Source organism: Solanum lycopersicum, chromosome 10, assembly GCF_036512215.1.
Source record: "Solanum lycopersicum chromosome 10, SLM_r2.1".
NCBI classification, from domain to species: domain Eukaryota; kingdom Viridiplantae; phylum Streptophyta; class Magnoliopsida; order Solanales; family Solanaceae; genus Solanum; species Solanum lycopersicum.
The window spans coordinates 63,802,975-63,828,495 of record NC_090809.1 but is presented as its reverse complement, the minus strand read 5'-3'; the positions used below and the strand labels follow the sequence as shown (position 1 = coordinate 63,828,495).

General features: G+C 33.3%; 4 protein-coding genes and 1 long non-coding RNA gene across 7 annotated transcripts; 3 read left to right on the top strand and 2 right to left on the bottom strand.

Annotated features, from left to right (window-relative positions):
- Positions 1-1,092, top strand: LOC101257822 (uncharacterized). Its single transcript, XR_183216.5, has 2 exons — positions 1-501; positions 621-1,092. It is a non-coding gene; the product is annotated as an uncharacterized lncRNA (long non-coding RNA).
- Positions 1,093-4,983: 3,891 nt separating this feature from the next.
- On the top strand, positions 4,984-9,985 carry LOC101246197 (putative disease resistance protein RGA3). Of its 2 annotated transcripts, XM_069290316.1 has the most exons (5): positions 5,000-8,895; positions 9,055-9,110; positions 9,226-9,276; positions 9,515-9,648; positions 9,766-9,985. In XM_069290316.1, exons 1-2 carry the CDS (start codon positions 5,221-5,223, stop codon positions 9,064-9,066), a joined length of 3,687 nt encoding a protein of 1,228 aa, XP_069146417.1. In that variant the 5' UTR covers positions 5,000-5,220; the 3' UTR covers positions 9,067-9,110; positions 9,226-9,276; positions 9,515-9,648; positions 9,766-9,985. The 2 variants fall into 2 exon arrangements, with proteins under 2 accessions (XP_010312315.1, XP_069146417.1); XM_010314013.4 differs by having other exon boundaries at positions 4,984-8,895; positions 9,515-9,831.
- A 2,340-nt stretch (positions 9,986-12,325) lies between these two features.
- On the top strand, positions 12,326-14,328 carry CIPK14 (CBL-interacting protein kinase 14). Its single transcript, NM_001278969.2, has one exon. The coding sequence runs from the start codon at positions 12,547-12,549 to the stop codon at positions 13,861-13,863; it is 1,317 nt and encodes a 438-aa protein (NP_001265898.2). The 5' UTR covers positions 12,326-12,546; the 3' UTR covers positions 13,864-14,328.
- A 1,053-nt stretch (positions 14,329-15,381) lies between these two features.
- Positions 15,382-21,014, bottom strand: LOC101266578 (uncharacterized). Its single transcript, XM_004249589.5, has 6 exons — positions 20,555-21,014; positions 19,355-19,464; positions 17,987-18,183; positions 16,620-16,817; positions 16,069-16,128; positions 15,382-15,736 (listed from the first exon to the last, which is right to left on the bottom strand). The coding sequence occupies exons 2-6, from the start codon at positions 19,461-19,463 to the stop codon at positions 15,575-15,577; spliced, it is 726 nt and encodes a 241-aa protein (XP_004249637.1). The 5' UTR covers position 19,464; positions 20,555-21,014; the 3' UTR covers positions 15,382-15,574.
- Positions 21,015-21,402: 388 nt separating this feature from the next.
- Positions 21,403-23,568, bottom strand: LOC101253243 (protein LURP-one-related 10). 2 transcript variants are annotated; one of them, XM_004249631.5, is made up of 3 exons: positions 23,037-23,568; positions 21,955-22,353; positions 21,403-21,737 (listed from the first exon to the last, which is right to left on the bottom strand). In XM_004249631.5, the coding sequence occupies exons 1-2, from the start codon at positions 23,304-23,306 to the stop codon at positions 21,979-21,981; spliced, it is 645 nt and encodes a 214-aa protein (XP_004249679.1). In that variant the 5' UTR covers positions 23,307-23,568; the 3' UTR covers positions 21,403-21,737; positions 21,955-21,978. The 2 variants fall into 2 exon arrangements, with proteins under 2 accessions (XP_004249679.1, XP_010312312.1); XM_010314010.4 differs by having other exon boundaries at positions 21,403-22,353.
- Positions 23,569-25,521: the final 1,953 nt, after the last annotated feature.

The following is a 25,521-nucleotide window of genomic DNA, read 5'->3' as shown; positions in this document are numbered from 1 at the left end:
ATAGATATCAGTTCAAATTAAGTTAAAAAACATATTTATTATTATGCCTTTTCTCTTTTAGTTAACTTTTGAGGTTGAGTTAGATGGATCGTTACAAATTGAATTAGTTCTTGTTTTTGAGAAAATAGTATTTTGTCTGGAATTGATTTTATTTTTACATCAATACTTTTTCTCTGGAATTGATTTTCTTTTTCTCCCAAATGCTACCTTTAAATCATCATACTTATCTTCGGAACAATGTCAAGTCCCATATATAGTAGAAATCTATATAAGTTTCTTAATAGACTCTTAAAAAAATAAATCTTTATTTTCAGACAGTAGAAACTTATGGATATATGACACACTACTCGTTACTTTCACATCACAGGATAATTTCTCCGTAGATAATAACTTTTGCGATTGAAGTTCTTCAACAAAGATAGTGTTTCATGAATCTGATTGCAAAGAGTGGTCCAATGGCATTTAAATTGTGCTTAGCAACATCTGTGTTCATCTTGATAGGTCTTGCTTTCTCCTAAAATCTCCTTATTTTTAGTGGTTACTTGTATTGATCTGCTTTTCCATTCTCCAAGGAGGAAACATGTTCCGAAACTGACTTTTTACCATTTCCCGCGTTTCAGATTCATGTTTGAAACACCAGCATTGACCTTGTCGAAATGCTACTTCTGTTAGATGTGTTTCAGTGTCATCGTTGGCAAGGAGAAATTACATTCCGTAAACTCATTTGAATTTGGCAGAAAGTGAATTGGAGATATTACTTCCATGTTGGTCTAATATAAACTAGCAGTGTTGAATAGCATGGTTGTATCATGTATATATGCTACAAAGATTCTTGGAGCATGTCCTCCTTCCACACTCCTTCAAGCTGTTGGTTATTGCTGTGAAAATCCATAACTAACAACTAGTTGCGCGTAACCACTGTGATTAATCATTAAAGGTCACGAACATGAATAAGATTTGCGTAAATGCAGTCACTCGTGATCCCAGCAACTCGTTTTTCAGACATAGTGGTAGATTCAACTTGAGTTGTTAAGAGTCTGTTGTAGTCATTTCACTTATATTCAGACTATTTGGGTCTTTCCCATTTTCAGATGTCTATTCTTTTAGCTTCCGCATAGTTCATGTTTTACTTAGTTATTTTCAATATGCTTATGTAATATTGCTAAACTCAGGGTTAACTTGGGATCACTCGTGATCCTAGATCCCATGTTACGTCAAGGGGATAGCCTTGGGGCGTAACAGTCCATGCATGCTTTGAAATTTGGCGGGTCAGGCCATGCTGCCCCATCCTTTTTTTTTTTTGTAGATGAGTTAACAATCAACCCAATCCACCGGTATGTGGGTTGCGGATCATGCCGATCAGCTTACCCTTTTTAAACTTATATTTTTTATAAATTTAAATTAAATCATTATTCAAAAATATTAATATAAATATCAAGAGAGTATTACATGGTGTTAGGATTACGACGTAACTTGTTAACCAAATTCACAAATAAATTTTTTTATAATACTTAAGTTTGACTTCAACTAAAAATATAACTAGCTAAATAGAAATATTAACCAAATTATTTCGCAATGATCACAATGAAACACAAAAAGATATGTGCGATTCAATCATAACGGTGCTTTAGGATGTTCTGATATACAAAGTGATGGTTTGCTCATTTGGTAATTATATTGGATAAGAATAGGAGAAAATTGATGTTTTTTACACAACTTGTGGATTTTTCATGTTTTACGAGGAAAAAAAATATAATTTAATAAGAAATCAAAATTGGATGTCTATTTAGTCAGAGCTATTTAGGGATATGCTATAGTCGAGCTCAAAAGTGTAGTGAACTTGTGTTATGCATTAATTGTAACTTCTTTTTTGCGTTCCTCTCTTGTTTGGGCTATTCCGATGTGTGATTCAACTAAAATGCTTGCCAGTCTACTTTCATCGGTCCGCCCTCCGTCATAGTGTCACACATTTGATATAAGTTTCTTTTTGTTTTAAAGAAAATGACTACATCTACATCATGGGTCTTTTTTATATATAATTTATGGAATGAGACATTATTGTCTAATTCTCAAAGACTAGAATAAAGTTGAAGTCGTTAATAAAACAGCCAATAGGACGAAATACGACCAATACCATTAATTAAAACACTAATTGTTTGTTTACCTACCAATACCATTAATTAATAAATTAATAATGCATCAATAATTCAGATATACAATACACATTCCAGTATGTTTGTGCTCATTACCAACTCTAATTATTGTTGATCTCCTGATCCATCTCTATGTACTGACCCACACCTTGTGTCATATAGTATTTGGATCTACGTACAACCAATCAATTAACAATCGATCGATCTATTATTGAGCTATTGAGGAATAATAAGAGATTCGATAAGCTAATATTGAGGAGAGTTTCATTGATTCGGAATTTATTTTCATACTTGAAGAAAATCTTTATTCTCTGAATCAATATACTCCTCCTTCCTAATTTATGTGTCTTAGTTTGACTAGTTAAAGAATTTTGACAAGCGATTTTTCTCGTCTCTTTTATATTCGTTTTGTTTAATGTTTATGTTTCGTGTTTGTTATTATTATTGGGAATTTAATGATTTGTTGACATTATCTAGAATATAAACTACAATGTAATTTATAAATCAATAAGGAAGAATATGCAATAGATGAAAAAATATTTGAAAAATATGAAGGATTAAAAATAAGAATAACATTTTCTAATTTAGGAAGAAGATATAAGAAAATAGGTGACAATTTAAGTTTAATGTTAGAAAAAGAAACGGTAAAAATAGAAGATAGTTTAATTGCTATGGTAAGGATAGCAAAAGAAAATGAAGAAATAGATAGAAAAATGGAAATTGAAAAAATAAAACATCAAGCAAGGAAAGAAGTACAACAAATAGAAGAAGTTAAAAACAAAGAAATTTCAGAACTAGAAAAAGAATTAGCAATGTTGAAAGAAATGTATGAAATAAAACAAAAAGAAAAAGAACAGAAAAGAAACTTGGCAAATGAGATAAACAAATTTAAAGAAAGATTGCAATTAGAAGAAAAATTAGAAGAAAGTAATCAAGATAATATAACTAATCTACCAGAAGTAAGAATTGATGATACCCTACTATTTCGATTCACGCTGCATCTGGCCCCATATGGGGAGAAACGCTTCTCACTAGGGATTTTTTATATCCAGAATTCAAACATGAAATATTTGATTAATTAAAAAAGGAGCAATCTCATTCACTACACCACATCCTTTTATACATCTACACAACCCTTCATGTAAACAAATACTAGCAGAGTTTACATACAACAAACATCAAAATGTTTAATTCCATATATCCTTTTGTTTAACAAATGATACAAATTTACATTTTCTGTTAACAGATGAATTAGGAATTTTTTTTTAAAACTTTGAGTATGTACAAGCATACACTTAAATTTGAACAAAATTGAATAAATAGACACACTCGTTTTCCATGACAATTTTGTATCCTATGTAGTGTTCTATATGTATTATGTCATATATAGCATGTACATGTATTTAATTTAATACAAATTTAAGTGTCTATATGTGTACACCCAAAGTGAAGAGCATATAGATACCAGTTGAAACTAAGTTAAAAAACATCTTTATTATTATGCTTTTTTTTCTTTTTTTAGTTAACTTTTGAGGTTGAGTTAGATGGATCGTTACAAATTGAATTAGTTCTTGTTTTTGAGAAAATAGTACTTTTTCTTTTTCAATTTATGAGACACTTTTCATTTCTCTAGAGTCAAACAATCCATTTTGATCGTAAATTCGGGCTTGAAATCTTTAAATTTTTTGATTTTTTTTATATGTTTAGAAACTATGTAAAAAGCATAATAAGTCAAAATAGATGACAATTTAAAATATCCAAAATGTATCACATAAATTAAAACGGAGAGTAATAATTATAAAGTCCAGTTTACGGCGTGTTTCAAATTTTAGCATTTTTACATTCTTCTTTTGGAGGATGAAAGATTGGATGGTGAAAGGCTACTGGCGATTGTAATGGAGGAGAAATTAATATATGGTAGGTAATGAGCCGATTAAATGCTCAAAATTTAGAGCTTGTTTGGCCGAGCGATATGAAATTATAACATAAATTATGAGATAAAGTAAAAGTTTTGTATCAACATGTAATTTAGAATTTTCATGTTATGTTTTCTCATACACATAAACACCTCATAAGTTGTAAAACTACTCAAATAGTCTCAATTCGTTATATAATCATAACCAAATAAACAAAAGTTTATAAAATCGTAACACACTATCACAAGCTATTCTTAAAAAATACAACATTTATTGATAAAACTTTAATTCAATAACAAATAAATTAAACATAAGTTGTGTACTAGTCTTTGATATCTTTTCTCGTTGAACTTGCATTTCTCGATCATATGACCAAGAAGACGATTACTTTTAGCCATTTGTTGGTTAATTTGGTTGGTAATAAATTTCATAAAAAAATAATAAAATTGATGAATATAAATAGTAAAGTAGGAATTGATCTGAAGTATTAATAAATTTTGTATAAGTTAGAATAATCATCACATGAGATATAAATGATTTAAAACGTAATGATATGCTTGGTGCCTGGTGGGTTGATGGTTGTAATTAAAAAATTTCAAATCATGATTTGAAAATTACAAATCATGTTTTTTTTTTTGGAAGAATTTGAAATTTCATCTCACGACATGAAATCATAAGATGAAACTAGTGTGAGATCGCATGTCCAAACACTTGTTTCATCTCATGATTTCATAACGCATGTCCAAACGCCAACTTAATCAAAATATTTTGAGTAACTTGGGCAAAAATAAGTACCCTTTCTCCAATATATGTGGAATGAGGATATTTGAATCATGTCTACTGAGTAAAGGTTGAGTGACATTTTTTAACCTTTTGTGTTTTTAATATGACAAACCAAATAATGAATAAGAAATAATTCGCGAATAACTTATCCCAAAATATCTAATTTAAACACGACAATCTGTACAGTACTATTTCTTAGAGAGATATTGGAGTCTATGACTACCACACATATTTTTTTTTCACAGTTTGAATTATTGTATACTATCAATTATTGTCCTTTTAATTTGGTGCCATAAACAAGTAGCAAAAGAAGACTTTAGTGCTGAGGAAGAAGACTGACTTTGTGAAGCTAAGGAGCAAACGCAACAATGGCCGATCCTGTTATTGGTGCTACTGTTCAAGTTTTGCTTGAGAAGCTGCTTTCTCTCTCTATTGAGGAGGTCAAAACATTAAGGAACTGCAAGAAAAATCTCTCAAAGCTGACAAAACATGTAACCATGATACAAGCTTACACGCATGATGCTGAAACACGACAAGTCGAAGATAATCAGGCTGTGGAAGAATGGCTTAAGATGCTTGAGAAAATTGCTGAAGATGCTGAAAATGTGTTTGACAAATTCACATATGTATCTATCAAAGCACGAGTGATGAAAAACCAAATGAAACTGATGGAGAAGGTTAGTCACTTCTTTTCTCAGACTGTTTTCAAGTACAAAATGTCTAGAAAAATCAATGACATCAATGAAGAGTTGAGGGCTATCAATGAGTTAGCCAATAACCTCGGTCTCCAATTACTGACTGTTCCTTCTCGCAAAATACCACAAATCCGAGAAACAGATTCCTCTGCTTCGTATGTTGTTGGTAGAGACAAAGATGTTGCTGAAGTGAAGGAGAAGATTTTGAACATGAGAAAGGATGTTGTTCTGTGCACCATTCCCATTGTGGGTATGGGGGGTTTAGGGAAAACTACTCTGGTAAAGAGAATTTTCAATGACGTAGAGATTGAAAAACACTTCGTAAAGAGAGTTTGGTTGTGTCTACCTGAAATGTCAGACGCTAAGAGCTTTCTTGAACTGATCCTCCATTCATTGACAGGGCAGAAACTTGAGCTCCAGAGTAGAGATATAATAGTCAAGAAGCTACAAGATGCATTGGGAGAAAAAAGGTATTTGCTTGTCCTGGATGATTTGTGGCGTGTTGGATCTACACATTGGTATGAGTTCATGGACACCTTAAAAGGAATCAATACATCCAGAGGAAACTGCATTCTCGTGACTACTCGTATGAAGCAGGTGGCATCCATAGTAGCTGCAGATCTTCATATGTTGGGGAAATTAGCAGATGATCATTGTTTGTCCATTTTCAAACAAAGAGCATTTGTTGATGGGGAAGTTCCGCAGGAAATACTGAGCATGGAGAAAAAGATAGTTGAACTATGTCAAGGTCTACCGTTGGCTGCAAGTGTTTTGGGATGCCTCTTATGCAACAAGGAAAAACATGAATGGCAGGCAATTCTTGTTGCAGGTGAAGATGATAATGGGGAAAATAGCTTAAAGAAAATCCTAAAACTAAGCTATGATTATCTACCATCTCCACATCTGAAAAAGTGTTTTGCTTACTTTGCCATGTTTCCAAAAGATTTTGAGTTTGAGAAGGACCAACTAATCCAACTCTGGATGGCAGAAGGCTTTCTTCGTCCATGTCAAGAGACCCCTGTGATGGAAGACGTTGGGATCAAGTTTTTCCAACTCTTGTTCCAATATTCCTTGCTGCAAGATGTTAAGCTAGATGAATACAACAATATCACACACTGTAAGATGCATGATCTTGTGCATGATTTGGCTGGAGATATTTTGAAGTCTAAACTATTTGATAAAAAGAGTGTTGAAGGTGAAAATCTTTCTCAAGTTCGATACTTTGGATGGGACTCACCAAGTGATCAAATAGATAAGATAAGCGAGCCAGGACGTTTGTGCACATTGTTCTGGGAAAGCAATATATCTGATGATATGCTATTGAGCTTTCAGTTCTTGAGAGTTTTAAATTTGTCCGCATCAGGCATCAAGGAGTTGTCAGCCAAAATCAGCAAGCTAATATTCTTGAGATATCTTGATATCTCCGACACTCGTATCGAAGACTTCCCCGACTCCATTTGCAAGCTCTACAATTTGCAAACATTTAGAGTCAATGACTGTTCTTCACTCAGAAAGCTTCCAGAAGAAATGGCAAATATGATAAGTTTGAGACACATATATTGCAATGGATCAGATATGCAGACGCCACTTAATATGGGGCAATTGACCAGTCTTCAGACGCTACGGGTTTTTTACATAGGTTCAGAGAAAGGTCGTCGGATAAAAGAATTAGGTCGTTTGAAAAACCTTAGAGGTAAATTGACGATCAATCATCTCCAATTAGTCAGAAATAAAGAAGAGGCCCAAACAGCAAATTTACAGGAGAAACCCAATATCTACAAGCTGGTGTATTCATGGTCCCATGATGAATCAGAAGGCTGTGAGATCAATGATGAGCATGTGTTGGATGGTCTTCAACCGCATCCTAACTTGAAAGCCTTATCAGTAGTGGACTATTTAGGGACTAAACTTCCCTCATGGTTCAGTGAGGAGTTGCTACCAAATTTGGTCAAGTTGAAATTAAGTGGTTGTAAAAGGTGCACAGAAATTCCATCCCTTGGCCAACTGAAATTCCTTCGACATCTTGAGCTGGTAGGATTCCATGAGTTGAAATGCATTGGACCTGCTTTATATGGTGTTGAGATTAGCAATATTGGATCAAGCAGCATTATCCAAGTGTTCCCTTCATTGAAAGAACTAGTATTGGAGGATATGCGTAGCCTTATTGAGTGGAAGGGAGATGAAGTTGGAGTAAGAATGTTTCTTAGGCTTGAGAAGTTGCGCATTAGTAACTGTCCATTGTTAAAAAGTACTCCAAGTCAATTTGAAATCCTCCATGAATTAATAATTGAAGGAGTTGACAGTGAAATGCCATTGTTGAACTTGTGCAGCAACTTGATATCTCTTGTGAAGCTTGATGTTGATAATGTGAAAGAGCTCACTTGTCTTTCAGATGTTATGCTACGCAACAATGTTTCTCTTCAATACATATCGGTCGTCGACTGTGGAGAGTTTCGTGAATTTCCACAAAGCCTGTACAATCTCCATTCTCTTGAGAGCTTACGAATACAACACTGCCCCAATTTCAGTTCTTTTATTGTTCCCTGTGGAGAGAACTACTTGACTTCCCTCCAAAATTTTGAGTTACAAGGGTGTAATGGATTGACCAGTTTACCAAGTGGAATGCTAGAGCAATGCCGGTCTCTAAAGAATTTGTCGGTCAGCTGGTGTGACAACTTAGTTTCCTTCCCTTTACATGAGTGCGAAATGCCTTCACTTTCATGGTTGGATATATCACAATGTCCCAAATTGATTAGTGTATCAACAGGGTGCCTGCACCGTCTCACTGGGTTAATTGTATTGGGAATTGGTCCTTTCTCAGAGAAGGTGGATTTTGAGGTATTCCAATTGATTTTTAGTGGTGTTCAACAGCTGTTTTCTCTTCGTTCTTTGTGGGTGTACGGACATTTGCACTGGGATTCTCTGCCCTATCAGATTATGCAACTCTCTGCCCTAAAAAATCTCTCTATAGATGATTTCGGAATCGAGGCTCTTCCTCATAGATTTGACAACCTTACATCTCTTGAAACATTATCGCTAAAGAGGTGCAAACGGCTAAGACATGTGGACTTCTCAGATGCCATAACCAAATTACGGAATCTGTGGATACAGGATTGTCCATTATTAGAAGCTCTGTCGGATGGGCTCGGCAACCTTGCTTCTTTGGAACAGTTACTTATTTTGAATTGCAAAAAACTAGAGCATCTGCCATCCAGAGATGCCATGCGACGCCTCACCAAATTAAGGATCCTGCATATTGTTGGCTGCCCACAGTTAGGAGAAAGCTGCACCAAACAGAGTGGTCCTAACTCCCAGTGGTCCAAAATTTCCCATATTCCAGATATTGAAGTAGGTTTCTGCTATTTCATTTGACTGATAAATTCTGATATCTATTCGATCTCATCGGGACTTGGTATTTAACTTTGTATGAAATCGTTCACGTCTGACCCTCACCTCTCCCAACCTGTACGAAATAAGAAGAATCTCAGTATTTTCATATCTATTCAGGTGCGTTCATGAAGATAACGGAAGCAATGGCTCGACTTATTGGTGAAACGCTAGAGGTAACAGAACCATTTCACAGAAAGTTTGATGCCAGACAGATTTTCTTTGGGACCGAAATTTGACTTCTACAGTTTTTGTTGATTGACTTACCCAAATTGGAACATTTTTCTTCAGAGATGAGCCGGTGAGTGTGGTTGCATCTTGCACGAAGCTTGAAAGTTCAAGGTAAGTTAGTTTTTTTCTAGATCTATACCTTTTTTCCTGGAATTGTTTTTCTTTTTCTCCCAAATGCTACTTTTAAATCATCATATTTATCTACGGAACAATGTCAAGTTCCATAAATGGTAGAAATCTATATAAGTTTCTCGATACAGTCATAAAAAAATAAATCTTTATTATCAGGTTTTAGACAGTAGAAACTTCATGGATATATGACACACTACTCGTTACTTTCACTTCACAGGATAATTTCTCCGTTGATATTAACTTTCGCGATTGAAGTTCTTCAACAAAGATAGCTGTCATGAATCATATAGTATCAATGAGCCGCTCATTGGCTCTTACAATGTCCTCAGCAGTATCTGTTCATCTTGATAGGTCTTGATTTCTCCTAAAATCTCCTTTTTTTTATTGTACTTGTAATAGTCTGCTTTTCCATTCTCCTAGGAGGAAACGTGTTCTAAAACTAACTTTTTACCATTTCCCGCGCTTCAGATTCATGTTTGAAACACCAGCATTGACCTTGTCGAAATGCTACTTCTGTTAGATGTGTTTCTGTTTCATCGTTGGCAAGGGGAAACTGCATTCCATAAACTTATTTCCCTTAAAGTACCCTAAAAGGGCCATGTCGTCATGAGTGATTAAGTTTGTTGCACATGTATTATGATAAACAGTTGAGCTTTTCGCGTCTATTGAAGTGAGAGTCCAATGGTAACGCCCAGCCCACAGCTCCTGAAATCAGTTGACGTAATTCTAAACTGAATTAAACTAGCAGTGGTGAATACCATAGTTGTATCATGTATGGTGTAAAGTTTCTTGGATCTAGTCCTCCTACAAGTTGTTAGTTATGGTTGTAAAAATACATAACTAACAACTAGTTGCGCACAATCACTCTGCTTAATAATTAAAGGTCACAGACATGAATAAGATTTGCTTGTAAAAATGCAGTGAAAGAAAGAAAAATTTCACGCGTTAAAAAGTTAGTGGATCCTCATACAAAGTTTTGTTGGTGAATATCTCACTCAAAATAAATCTTTTCTACAATTTCCCCATTCTTTTCGTCTAGAATTTTCATCTAAAATAAATAAAAGGCTCAAGAAGTCCCTAATAATTTCATCCCCCAACAAACATAGCTATACTTCAAATTTTACAACAATTCCTAAGAAGTAATTCTAAAATCCTTCTTTCACTTTACTTGTTGGCAACTTCCCTTCGCCCTTTTCCCCTTTCATCTCCGGCTAATATATAAATATGTTTTTTAATTTGATCTCAACTTATATATATGTCTTTGAATTTTTCATAGTACATACAGACACATACTTAAATAATTTATATAAAATTGAGCAAATAGATGTACGCATTACATTTGACATAATACATGTAGGACATTGTATAGGACACAAATTGTCACATAAGGCGTCAAGTAGAATATGTGTGTTTATTTGTTCGATTCTATATAAATTTAAATGACTGTTTATACACATTCAAAATTAAAAAAACATATATATCAAATAAAGCTAAATTAAAAGATATGTTTATGTATAATGATTTTTTATCGACTCTTCTCCTCTTTTGAGATTTCTCAATCTTAATTTTCTATGTGACCCACAAATGTATCATACAGGACCTAACTTCATTAATTTCATACCAATAAAAGGGGCAGGGAACAACTATCACTTAGGTTGAAATTTTTTTAATAATGCAAAGTCATGCACTGTCACTTTCCAAAGGTACGATGGATAGATTTGACAAGATGGACAATCCTTCGATAAATATTTAACAAAATATTGAACTTAAACACATTCGTAATTCATAAGAATTGTACGAATATTTGTGAAGGTAGCAAAGAATTTTGATTTTAGCTCCCATTATCTCATCCAATCCTACAATAAAAACTCTAGTTTAGGCGTGGCAAGCAAAGAAAGAAGCATTTCATATAATCAAAACAAAAATTCCATGAATTTACGAGAAAAGTTTCGCTTTGGATCGTGCTGCTAGATTGAGACCATCACATTACTATTTGAGTAAGGAATAAATATTGAACCCTGAGAAATTGACGGTCAATTTTCTATAAGTCATTGACCCAAGTTTCTATATCGCTTGAATCACGAGCAATCGAATGACTTTTGAGAATATAAAAGAAATTTTCTAACCGGTTAGAGAGCTCATTCAAGTTTGAGGTGAATCCGTACTGTATTTATTTTCTCTAAATCTTCTTTCTATATAAACATCAGTATATTTTCTACGATTTTACATTTGATAATTTTGAATTTTGTTAAGAAATTTAGTGATTTTCGAAGGTATCATTATATCTTAATTTTAGTGACTTTCAAAATTGTAATTAAATTGTATTTGGAGTTTATTTGGTTTATATCTTGGATCAAAATCTAAATTTATGTGTATGGTCATATTAGTGATAATCAACAACATTGAGAAAGTGTTGATGCATAAAGATACTAAATTAAGCAAACAAAATATATCAAAATTTAAACAACACATACAACTCAAAAGTCAAAAACAGTCACTAAAAATTATAATTAGAAAAAATATAGCTACTAATATAATAATTATAATCCAACCTATACCTACTAATGAAATTTCCTCATATTTACATGGTTTAATTTGGCCACTCCTTACTGTCCTTACCCTTAATTATATAATTCTGTACATTTTCTTAGAACTTTCGAGTTCAATAATTTCTGTTGCTCTTCATGTTCCACGTGATTAGCAATTAATTTGTCTCTGTTGGTTCCGGACATTATTTAGCCTTACGATTCAGTTGATTATTATATTAAAAATAGTTATTTAATAATATTTATTTCGTTTGAAAAAATAAAAGATAAATAATCATTTTGAGTCTATTTTACTTTTGCTTTTAAATATCAGTCAATATTTAATACATTTCTCAAATATTGAATTTAATATATTTATTCATTAAATTAACAGTGAACAATTATTATTTAACACAAAGTATTATGAAAAGTGATTTAATAATATGAATCGAAATGGAGTAAAAAAAAATTCAACAAATAACGTGGTTAATTTGTATACGATTGCCCATTCTCCGCCTACCCTCTAATTTTTATTTTATTTTGCAACAAAATATCAAAAGCTTTAAACGTTGACCAATCGCCAATTCGAATCTTCTATCTTCTGCGTAGAAGCTACGATTTGGTTTTTGATTTTTTTCATCATCGAGCAATTTCATTGCTTTGATGCAAAAACAAGAGGCATTTACGGAGGGATTTGGTGCTGTTTTGATCTCTGGGTTTAGTTATGCCAGAGATCTTACGTGAGGAGAGCAGTTCATCTTCATCAACCACCGCCGGCACCATCGCCGGCGCCGGCACCGGAGATTTCAAGCTTAACATATTTGGGAAATATGAGGTCGGGAAGCTTCTGGGTTGTGGTGCTTTTGCAAAGGTTTATCATGCTAGGGATGTGAGGACGAGACAGAGCGTGGCGATTAAGACGGTAAGCAAGCAGAAGATACTGAAAGGTGGTTTCACGGAGCATGTTAAGAGGGAGATTTCTATCATGCGCAGGTTGCGTCATCCTCATATCGTGCGCCTTCATGAGGTGCTCGCGACGAAGACGAAGGTCTATTACGTTATGGAATTCGCTAAAGGTGGAGAGCTGTTTACGAAAGTTAGCAAAGGGAGATTCAGCGAGGATCTCAGCCGGAGATATTTTCAGCAGTTGATCTCCGCCGTTGATTATTGTCATTCTCGTGGTGTGTATCATCGAGATCTGAAACTGGAGAATCTGTTGCTCGATGAGAATTGGGATCTCAAGGTCACCGATTTTGGGCTCAGTGCAGTGACGGATCAGATCCGACCCGATGGATTCCTCCATACGTTATGCGGCACTCCGGCATATGTAGCTCCTGAAATCCTCGAGAAGAAAGGATACAACGGAGCTAAGGTGGATATATGGTCATGCGGCATCATCCTTTTTGTGCTCAACGCCGGTTATTTACCATTTACCGATGCAAATCTAATGGCGATGTATCGGAAAATCTACAAAGGCGAATTCCGTTGCCCTAAATGGACCTCACACGGATTGAAACTGTTGCTTACTCGACTCCTCGACACGAATCCCGACACTCGAATCTCCATTGAACAAATCAGAAACGATCCGTGGTTTCGGAAAGGTTACAAAGAGGTGAAATCGCATTTCGGTGATGAATTTGAGTTGAAAAGTAGCTCCGATTTGAATCGCGACGGCAAGTTTCTAAATGCATTTCATATAATCTCGTTATCCTCAGGTGTTAATCTGTCTGGATTGTTGAAATCTCTAGGAGGGAAAGAGACAGTGGATGTTGAAAGATTTGTTTCAGCATCGTCAGCGGAGAGAATAACACAGAGGATTGAAGAGATTGCAAAGGCTGAAGGGATGAGAGTCACCGGTAAAAATGGCGCCGGTGTAAGAGTTGAGGGGCAAAATGGGAAATTTGTTTTAGCGACAGAGATTAACCGGTTAACGGAGAAAGTGGTAATAGTAGAAGTTAAACGAAAGGAGATAGGAGCTGGAGCTGATGGAGAAATATGGAAACTCAAATTCAAGCCGCAGTTAAGTGAATTCTTTTTGTGAATTCTTTCATAGTTCGCGTTCTCTATCGTAGAATTCAGACATTATGCTATTCGTTATTTTCTAGATAGCATAAGAAACAGAGATTTCGAAATCTCTTGACCTGCATTTTCTAGATACAGGTTCACTTATTCGGTGAGAAACGGAGATGATTCTAGTTATTGAATAGCTCGAGGAATGTGGATCGAAGTGAGATGATATTCGTACTAGTTTCTGAACACGTGATTAGTTGAATAACTTACTACATTTTTTGCAAATAGGAATTCAAAGTATCATGTCAGGTTTGGGTAAAACCTGTTGTACACTAATATCGTTATTGCTAAGAATTAGGATAATGTATCATAATGTATTGTATTTGTGTACTCTCCGTATACATAAGATATAGAGAGGGCAAAATTATCGGGTTATGTATATATTTTTATAACTCGGTAATTTGTATTTATGGTAATCTCATTTTTCATAGTAAAATGATTATTGAGACCTCTTTTTTCTTCAAAAGCTGCCGTGCATTTCTTTTTTATAGGTATACTTGGGCCTTCACTGACCATGTGAGGACTTTTTAGGAAAAAGATGTCCTCGACGATGATGTAGTCGTAGTAGTCCTCTGATGGGAAATCTGTTAAGATCCGCCCATGATTCATGGAACCATTCTTTCGCGTGCCGTAGCTTAGGATTCGTGCTATTGCTATTGTTTAGGGGCGTCAAGACCGGGTTCCTACTTTTTCTTTTTGAGAAAGAAGAGGTTACTGGACAAGCGATCTCCTATTTGAGTTTTGCTAATTGTTTCATGAATGGTTTTGTATAAAATCATTTATCATTGATACCTTTTTCTCATTTCTTAATATGGTTAGATATTTTTTAATAGAGTGCAACTATAAATATTGAATTCCCAGATTAGCATGTCAAAAGATTACATTAATATATATACACACCTCTCGACATAAGTTGAAGGTTTAGTCTAGTAATTAAGAGGTTGCGAAAATTTCTTCAGATTGTATTTTAGCTTTGCTTAATGAGAATCATCGCTTCGCCACTATATCATTACATGTTGTAGCGTTGCTAGCATCATAATTATTATTTTAATTGCAACGATTGACACCCCTTGATGAAAATTTGACCTTTCTAAAAAAAGTTAGATATTTCTAATTATTTTGTGAGTACAAACAAAAACAGAAAAAGTCTCTGAAATTATTTCAATTTAGTCCTTTGATGTAACCAAAATTGAATTTAAATTTAAAAGACATTTCTGGATTTTCAAATCAACAAGAGTGAATTTAGAAAGGATCAATTTGCAACTTTCATGCTACACAAGGGGATTCAATGAAATTTTGTCAAGAAAAACTGAATTATTTTAGTGTGTGACAATCTATTTTGATTTTATGGCAATCAGAATTGAGGACGGGTTATTAAATCCCCCTTGCATGATCACAGCCCTCAATATATACATACGAAAAATAATTTTTGACCTATATATTTCACGTAACAAACAAACAGACGCACAATCTTAAGCATTCATAGAAATTAAGAACGTAGTCGTAAGTTTTATTAAGTTGAGCTTCTTCCATGAATATCATTGTATATAAACAAGTGATAAAGTTTGCAGTTCAAATAAAACACATTATACACAAACACAAGGCACAAACTGAAAGATGGTAATCCAATTGTTTACATACAAAAGCATACCAAGCTGGAACCAGTAGTAACCTGTATTCACTTAAGAAGCAGAATGCAATGAAGTTTGCATCTCTGGTAACGCATCCTCTTTATCGACAGCAGGCTGACAGGCATGCATAATAGTGCATACATCATTTTTCTCCAGAAAATGTTCCGCGTTAATGAGGATCACTGGTGCATATTCAAAGACCATTTTCTTGCACTGCAAAAAATCGTGAGGCAGAAACATCAGTACAACTACCAAACAGCTTTGATCCTTCCACATATTACAGAAGTATTGCAAGTAATATAGGGTAAAATGGATCAAGACTAGCTCCTTGATGAGGAAGAAACATTTATTGTCATTCAAGCATTTAATTTCTTTTGACAGTTCAAGTGTTTTGACACATGCGATTGGAGAAGTTTTTTAAGGACGCCAAAGGTCCAAACCAAGTGCCAATAGTTGTTTAGAACTATAACAAAAGAGTTACAGAAACGGAATTAGGTAAGTACGAGCAAGCTATGACAGTAAGATGAGTTTCAGAGGGTATTTACCTTATTGGAATATTTTTCAGCAGATCCACATGCCTTCAAGAGAATTGCAAGTATGTCCAACTGAAAGTAGACGAGAAGCAAATGAGTATAGTGAATATATTGCGTCGCAATAAGAACTAAATACTGTCACTTCACGCATCCACAAAGTTGAGAAAATAGGAGGTTTTTAAATGTTGTTAAATACAAGTAGAACATGTGTACCTTATCAACAAACATGTAATAATTAGTAATGCTATGTAGCTTCCTACACATTATGAAGGATTCTAAATGAAGTATCATTATTTGCAACACATTTGCAAAAAAATTTCAAGTTCATGCTAACACACCCATGTTGGTTGTCGTTTCAAGATACAACATTAGCGGTACACATTTGCAATTTAAATTGACATTTTCTTATGGAGTATTTAGAGAATCAGATTAATCACCCAGCGTTTGCAATAACACAGACTTTTTAAGTAATTGTAAGTGGACCCTAACCCTAAAACACGGCTTCCTTTTTTCTTTTTCTCTATAGTTCGGCATAAAATGTATATAACAAAAGACAAGAGTACCTGAGTGTCAGGATCTTTCAGCTTTGATACTGTCTCTTCAACCACTTGATGACACAAGTCACAGCCATTTGGGGAGAACTTTTGAGAGATGGAAACCACTTTCCGACAAAGGTCAACCTTTTGGCATATGTCGTCAGGTTTTATAGTGGAGATCTCTGAGAAGAAGAGATGAGCATATTGATCCACCATGGCAGTGCACTACAAGCAAATAAGAGAAGTTCACTTGCAAATTAATGTAGCAAGAGACAGAAAAAATCATATCAATGTTGTTGCATGTAGATCCTAAAGATATCAAGATATTGCTATAGCTTTGCTTATAGCACACTTAACTTAAACCTTAAAGTTAGCGCAATACAGGCTGAGCACTTCGCCTCACTTATAAGGCGCCTTCCTACAGGTGCCAAAGTGTCAAGGCATCACCTAATTGCTAATGGACTCTAATACAAAACAATAAAATATAGACAGCAAAGTGATGCATTTATCGCAAATGTGTGCATGTGTGTAATTAGGAATTATTAACAAATTAGTAGCAATCGCTCCATTTTTTATTTGTGCATGATGCACCGTCGAAAACTGAGAAGTTTTTCGTGCTTTTGCCTTTGATATTGCAAGCTATTATTAATCTTTTCATAAACATACACATAAATCCCCATAGAAAACAATCTACCCAAGCTCTATGGATAAGATCAAAAGACAAACTCCACTAGTTTATCATTTCTCTTCATCCAAATAGAGGTATCTAGGCCATTCTGGATTTCACAGAAGCCAAATTGTATCCAAAAGAAAATGGGATACTTTAACAAACGATCTATTTAAAAACTGCATGATGAACTATACTCGTAATAAAAACAGAAAGAAACAAGGGAAGCAGGTTCTAGGTACAAATACTTGCAGAGATAAAATCACTAGATGATTCCTTCCCATTTGTCCTACCCTTGGTGGACAGAGTTATTTGGTACCTATTGCTAATGGGAGGCGGTAGATATCTCGAAACTAATCGAGGTGCACGAAAGCTGGACCAGACACCACGGTTACCATAAAAAAACATGAGAAGCAGGCTCAGTGTGTGCTGTCTGTGAATTGCTTTGAACCCATAATCAGAGTGGGTCTACAATTTCTTTCTATATTGTAAACAAGATAATTGATATCATAAATATTGAGTTAAAACATATAAGGATGTCTCAAATGTAGAATAACCCGATTGGATGAAATGGATAAGCATATTAAAAGAAAACTTCCGCTATCTTCATGTGTGCCATGAAGCATTACATTTAGAATATCATTTAGATGGGCAAGCAGTAAGTTAATCATTTACAAAAAAAAATTTAATGGTCAAAAGATGGGCATTTAAGTCAATTCACAAGTACCTCCTCCTTGTATATTGGCATCTTCGAACAGGTCATGAGAAGTACTTCAAGTATTTTTGCCTGGGTCTGCTTATTAGAAAGGTAATCAAGCGCAGTAGCAGTATATTCTTCACACAATGTGCATAATCCTTTAATGTTGCTGACATCTTTCAGAGGCTGAAGTTGTTTCTGTGCCTGTAGGTTACTTGTCCACAATGCTATTGCAAGAAAGCCAAGATTAATGTGTTTTCCATATTAAAGTTCTGATTCAAGTACTCCTTAATCAATCAAATGAAAATTTTTGACTTCACATATATATAACAAGATGATCGCATCTGCTATAGGGGAATATAGTTAAAACATCAATTAGGCTAGTGTAAGCATGAGTATAAGAATCGACCACAAAAGAGTAAATTGGATGGAGAAACCACCAACATGCCCATCTAAAAAAATCTCGATCATTGAGGATAAACAGACAATAAATCCATGGAGGAGTAGCTACTTGAAGAACTTGCAAGTAAGCATCCTATTCAAGATTCAACAGGATAACTTTTTACCCAAGTTTTCTCGAATCGTCAAGAACCTTTTATTTAAAGAGAGCATACATTGTCGGTGCCCCTTTTTTGGAGTAAACTGTTACATGAGTAGACTACCACAATCCAATAAAATGAAAAACTTGACCATCCAATTTTGTATTTCCAGAGTCTATTTTTCTATTTAATAAAATAGGCCATATTTGACAATATATACACACAAAAAAAGGAAATTTGATGTTAATATCATTATAAGTCATATGAGGTATCACATTTTTCCAGTGAATGTTCGCTAACCCATCCTAAACAGAAGGAACAGAGAAACCCAATTGAGTTGAAGAACCTCGTGACACATAAATAGATGGTACTTCCTCATGAGACTGGTTGGTTGGTAATAGGTGCAGAAGAAAGGAGAAGAAGGATCTTCGGCTCAGAGCAACATTAATATTGCAGTCTAAATTTAGAGGCTTGAGGAAGAAAAACTGGAAGAGAAAGGTCATTGCTGTAAAAGTTTTTAAGAACTGTAAATTAGTAGTGAATAAACTGAAAGCAAATTCAAAGCTTAGCTTATGATATGCTTTCAATAACAAAAAATCACAAACTTTTGTGAGACATCTATCCTGGAAATCAAAGAGGTTCTCATTAATTACAGGTAGGGTACTGACAATAGAAGGACACAGTTCGCAGAATTTGTTAGTTTTGTGGCTGCACAATTACTATTTAGCACAGTCATCCCTTTCCTATGTGTGTGTGATTTAAGGCTATCCAATCAATTCACAATTCATATTACAAAAATCATATCCCAACACAATACTAAATCCACTGGGCACTGGTAACACATGAATAGGAGAAGTACCTGAAACATCCTCGGTCTCTATAATAAGGAGGTCAGGGGCTGCTAATTCTCTAGCTGTACAATACACAGCACCGAGTAGGACAAGAAACAGGCAGACCTTGACATCCATGCTGTCAAGTGAAACAGTCAGTCTAGATTCAAGAAAAAGCATTGTGAAGTTCAAAAAAGAGAATCAACGAAGGATATGCTAATATTAATCAATCAATCGATCAACAATGTCTCAATCTCAAATTAGTGACGGATCAAAAAATCTAACTTTCACTTGAATATTGACAGTCGTATCAATCAACTACACCTCAACCCCAAATTAGTGATGGATCAAACAATCTGACATTCATTTGAATATTTGACAGTCGTATCAACCAATTACACCTCAATCTCAAATTAGTGACGGATCAAACAATCTAACATTCACTTGAATATTTGACAGTCGTATCAATCAATTACGCCTCAATTCTAAATTAATGGATCAAACAATCTAACTTTCACTTGAATATTTAACAGTCAGATCAATCAATCACCCCTCAATCCCAAACTAGTGACGAATCAAACAATCTAACTTACACTTGAATATTTGATAGCCATATCAATCAATTACCCCTCAATCCCAAATTACTGACGGACCAAACAATCTAACTTCCACATGAATATCTGATAGTCATATTAACCAATTACCCATCAATCCCAAATTACTTACGGATCAAAAAACCTAACTTTCACTTGAATATTTAATAGTCCTATCAATTAATTAGGCTCAATAGCCTCAATCCCAAACTAGTATCTGATCAAAATTCCAGCCTTGCTCAAGTATTTAACAGTCATGTCCAAAATAAAACTACAATCTCACATACTTTTACTGTAAACATAAATAGAAATCAAACAACTACAAAAAAGTTTTCATCTTTTTGAATTTACCAACTGATTGAACCGACACCCAACCTCCACCCAGTAATAAAAAAGTCAATTTACTTAATTCAATCGAACAAAACACAATATATCACAATTTTAATCGAAACCCAGATCGATTAAAGCAAAAGGGGTGTCAAAGATAAGAACAAAACTCAAAAAAGATAAAAAAAAACTCATCAAAGACAATATCTTTACATATACAGAAAGAGAATCATCAGATAGAAGAAAAAATAAGCATCAAATCTAAAAAAATTCTACATGTAATGATGATGAATGATGAAGAATGTTTACCTGGAAAAAAATTTAGAGAGTAAATGACAAATAGAGAAAGTAGTACAAGGGTTCTTTCTTCAAGCAACAACAGCAGATCTCCCCCTTTCTTGTAGGCAATTATTTTTTGGCTTAATTGAGAATTTCTATTAGGAGTTGATCTCCTGCACCTGCTATCATTTGTATGTTTATCCAACCGGATTTTTATATATTTTTTAAATAGAGGTAATGAGTGAAAGAAAAAAATAATTAGAGGTCAAAACTCAAAAGTGTTTTTTTAAAAAAAAAAAAGAAGAAGAAGAAGAGGTATTTGGTCAAATTTTTGGAGAAAATTAACTTTTTTTTTAAAAGAGAAGTAGAGTTTGTTTTTGAGAAACTAGAAAAATGTAGTAGTAGTAGTTGTTGTTCCAAAAATATTTTTGGGAAAAATATACTTTAGAAATAATTTTTAAAAGCATGGCTAAATATTTAATTATTGTTCAAAAGTGTTTTGAAATTTTTTTAGTATTATAGATACAAAATATTTTTCAAAAATAGTTTATTTGAATAAATTAATTTTAAAAGTTTGATCAAACGAACATTTTGTATATTGGATAAGTAAATAATTTTGGATAAATATGTGTTATCTCTTATATTTGATTGCTGATTTTGAAACAAATTATATCACAATTAGTAATTAATATTAGAATAAGTTATCTATATCAAGAAATATTAGTGTTAAAATTAATTATTCTAAGATATTATAATTTACATGGTTAGATTTAACAATGAAGTTGTAATTAATATACATTCTTTTTTAAACAAACTAAAATGATAGTATATTACATAACGTATAACTCTGAGAAAAATAACTTTCATTACCTAATAAATTGCAAAAAGAAAATAAAATTCAAATTCATAATTATCTATCTGAAAGCTTCCAAACAATATAGCATTACACACATATCGGATTCTCGTATTGTTAACATTTTTTGAAAAGTATGACCAATATAGCTTATACAGTTATACTATATTAGGCGTATATTTCAATCAAACACTCCCAAGTAAAGCTAAAACACTAAGCTCAAACAAGATATACATCATTTACTAGCAAGACTCGTGATTACAATCTTGATCTTTCACCTGATGAATCCTTCCAGAATCACAAGCAGAGCAACAACAATGGCGTAATCCACGTTCCGTTCACACAGTGAAACCAAAATCACTGAGGCACGACCAAAATGCAGTTGAAACAGAGGAAGAAAAGGAACATCAGTACAGCTACCAAAATAAACTTGTATACTATAACAGTGTTCATAGCTCAAGCTTGCAAACAAACCAACATTACACACTTATACAACATTAGCCAAATCTGGCAATCAACTAGACTCAAAAGTATAGCCATAAACGCGGGGTTCAAAACAAAATACACATCAAGCTACCTGGCAATGCTCGCGATAACTATCTTAATCTGAACCTGATCGATCCTCATTAATCTCCTCAAGAATCACAACGAGAGCAACAATGAACGCGTAATCCACGTTTGGGTACACAGTGACACCAAAATTGTCTTTACCAAGTAGTATACTTTGAGCAGTGTGTTTCCTGTGCATTTGAGCAATTATAGACGACGAATTTCCAGCATATATAACACATGATCTTTCAAGCCAACTGCCTTCAATTCTGAAATCACAAACGTCTTCTGATGTGTTGTGCGCTAAGAATACATCCAATTTGGTTTTGAATTGAAGAAGTGAAGATTTTTTTACACTGAAAAGGAAATCTTTTGAGTCTGTGCTTTCTCCTCTGTATACTTGCCATCTTCTATGAGCACTCAACATCTGAAAATGCAAATTCATAAATGTTACTATTAAAAAGATATAAACACTACTAGAAAATTACAAATTTTTCAAGAAAAATTTGAATTTTTTGGTTTACTTTGCTTTTGGTTTGTTGATCTTTGTAAAAATGTTAGTAGTTTAAGAGCTAATTATTTAGATATGTATCAGTTTATAATATTATGAATCTTATTAGCTTTGATGCAATATTACTTCAAGTAAATTTGCATATAACTGTTATACATATTCAAATTTCACTTCTTATGCCTCCCATTAGCTAGCCATTATTCTAGATATACGTGAATCAAATAAAATATAATAGATTCATGTATCTAATATATATTTAGTGTGATTCGCATGTTTGATATACATTAGACAAATCTTATTTACCTCTGTTTCTATTTCAACGTATTTACCTAGTTATCTGATATAAAAAAAATATGTATCTAGATATATTTAATTTAAAATTTATATAATATAACTATAATTATATTTCAAATTAAAGAGAGAATTAATAAATACCACAAAAATGTTTGTATGACTATATTTACTACAAGGTTCAAAAATAGCCTTTTTACATCTTTTTTTTCTCAAACTTTATATCGAATAAAAACAAAACAAAACATTTTTTTACTGTGTTTCATTCAGTAAAATACTGTAATTACTTATGAGAGTCATTAATTTACCTTTTGTTGAAAAGTGACGAGAGAGTTTCCGGCAGCATCAAGCAAAATCCGGCGATCACGGAGGCTGAAGAACTTGCCTTTAACCTTAAAAACAATGTTTCCATTGACATCGGTAACTCCGAACGCACCTTCAGACCAAGTCATAAGTTTCCTTACAACGTTTAAATCAACGGGATACGGTGCACAGAACTGTGGATTTATAATTGCTACCGGATTTGGTACTGGCATAGGCGCCGGAGTTTGAGGAGGATAATTACTTGTTCCTGCCATACTTGATTGAACTAAGAATTAGAGATGATTTTTGAGAGATTTAGAGAAGAAGAGAGAATTTTTTTTTGTTTTGTGAGTATTGAGATTTGGGAACTGATATGTTTTTATAATGGAAAGTTTTATTAATTAATGAAGAAGATGAAGAAAGGAAAGTGGGAAGATGGTGAGGGAATTAATTTTGAATAATACTAAATTAAGTTGGTCAAACGATTAGAATTATACCGATATTAATAATAATATAAAAAGTTATTAATAATAATATATTGAAATTAGTATCTTGTATAGCATCATAATATATAACATAATATTTTTTATATCTCAGTTAATATAACACAATTTAAATCTAATTATATATTTGGATATGAAATCAAGATTAGAAACCTATTTAAAAAGTGACTGATTCAAAATTTTAATAGATAAATTTATTTGATTTTTGAGATTCAAAATGTAACACATCAATTGAGACAGCGAAAATATATGTGTTAGGTTACGAATTTTTTAAAATAATCAACTAAACTTCATATTAGTTATACGTTTAAAATTTAATTTTTATCTATTTATCAAATATTATATAAATTAAATAAAAATTAATATATAAATATTTTTATTAGACTAGGTTAAGTTTTTCTAAAATAAGTTTTTGGGAATCGTTCTACGTCGGCGATGTCAACGCGTAGGAAGATATTTGTGTATTGTATCAATCTACCCTTAACGCGTGATGCATTCGTTAAATTATATTCTTACATCATTTTATATGCTTGAAAATTATAGATAAGATTTACTTTTCCTTTAGTCAAGGTCATACTTTCTCTATTTATTTGTCTTTTTAATTCATTTTTTCAAAAGATGTTTTTTTTTAGTTTAATTTTTTCACATGATATATATAAAATTATAAAATTAAATAATACTTTAATCAAGACTAAAAGGTTCAAAAATTTTATTATTAAAATTCCTAAATTTTGTGTGGAGACTCAAATAAATAAATTGAAACGGAGTAAGTAATCTAAATTAAAAAGAAAAAAAAAATCAGAGAGACCTTAATCTCAATTGTAGCATAATGCGAGGCTCAATATTAATTATGACTCGAATATCATAATAAGAAAATGAATTTTGAATCTAAATTTATTCGAAAAGACATATAGAAGTGACTTTCTCATATCTAAGCAGCCAGTGGGAACTGAACATAACTTGTAACAATCTCAAATTGTAACCTATATTTCCTTATTATATAAGAGGTCCACAATGATAATGTTCAATTCTGTTTGAGTTCTTCCTTGCCACAAACTTTGTATTTTATGTTGACTCTTTCAAATAAATAAATGTAGTGAGATTGGGACAATAACATCTTAGAATATGACACTTTAGAAATTAGCATATTCTATGGCAACTAATATAATAGCCCATTAATTATTAACCATAAAAGAGAAAGTAGTGATTTCTATAATTTCTTCCATATAACATAAAACATTCCTACACAGAGAAGAAAATAACAACCAAAATGGACCCCTTTGACAAGAAAATCATGATCACAGTTACAAGATAATTTTATAAGGTAAGGCTTATGAATAAAAGACCCTTTGTGATGGGCCTTCTTCGGATCCGCCTATAATGGGCATGATGTTAGTGCAATAATATGATTATTTATAACCAACACGGTATATAAACCATGCAAAGACTTTAGCGAGCGACTCAGAATGTAATGATATTATTGCCACTTAGCACTAGGCTTATTTCAGCATGGTAATTCATATGTCTAGCTCAATTATATTTACCGTTCATAATCTCAGGTAAGACCCTCGATAATTCTACGTCTAGTGCTTTTCCACAAACTATTCCCTGTAGAAGGAAACATTGAGGTGAGTTTTCAGCAAGATGGAGAAGAAGCAAGGCACATACATTACAAACTCATCAGTGTTTTCGCCTAATGGAGTTGTAAACAATCAGTTCGTTCTTCATGTGCTTCAGTAAGCTTGATCTTCTGCACAATGACAGACATGTTATATATCAAGTTTAAACCACAAGTTCAGATATTACCTTCGGTACACGCTAAAATAAGTTCTTTCTTGAATTTCATGCTCAATCAAATCTTGTCGAATATATAGAATGAGATAGCTGGAGGCAGTATAGATCAGACAATGGCGATGAAGATGTGATGTTTTACCTAAAAGAAAAGATCATAGGAGTAATCGAGTGGTCTAAATTACAGACACACCTT

What these genes read in the sequence shown, in the direction of transcription:
- LOC101266578 (XM_004249589.5), bottom strand. Translation starts at nt 19,463, where the DNA reads ATGGATGTCAAGGTCTGCCTGTTTCTTGTCCTACTCGGTGCTGTGTAT. An exon ending in AGAGACCGAGGATGTTTCAG is followed by an intron (nt 18,184 to 19,354) that starts GTACTTCTCCTA and finishes TTCTTGCAATAG; the next exon opens with CATTGTGGACAAGTAACCTA. An exon ending in TGCCAATATACAAGGAGGAG is followed by an intron (nt 16,818 to 17,986) that starts GTACTTGTGAAT and finishes ATTTGCTTGTAG; the next exon opens with TGCACTGCCATGGTGGATCA.
- LOC101253243 (XM_010314010.4), bottom strand. Translation starts at nt 23,306, where the DNA reads ATGGCAGGAACAAGTAATTATCCTCCTCAAACTCCGGCGCCTATGCCA. An exon ending in TCGTCACTTTTCAACAAAAG is followed by an intron (nt 22,354 to 23,036) that starts GTAAATTAATGA and finishes TTGCATTTTCAG; the next exon opens with ATGTTGAGTGCTCATAGAAG.
- CIPK14 (NM_001278969.2), top strand. Translation starts at nt 12,547, where the DNA reads ATGCCAGAGATCTTACGTGAGGAGAGCAGTTCATCTTCATCAACCACC.
- LOC101246197 (XM_069290316.1), top strand. Translation starts at nt 5,221, where the DNA reads ATGGCCGATCCTGTTATTGGTGCTACTGTTCAAGTTTTGCTTGAGAAG.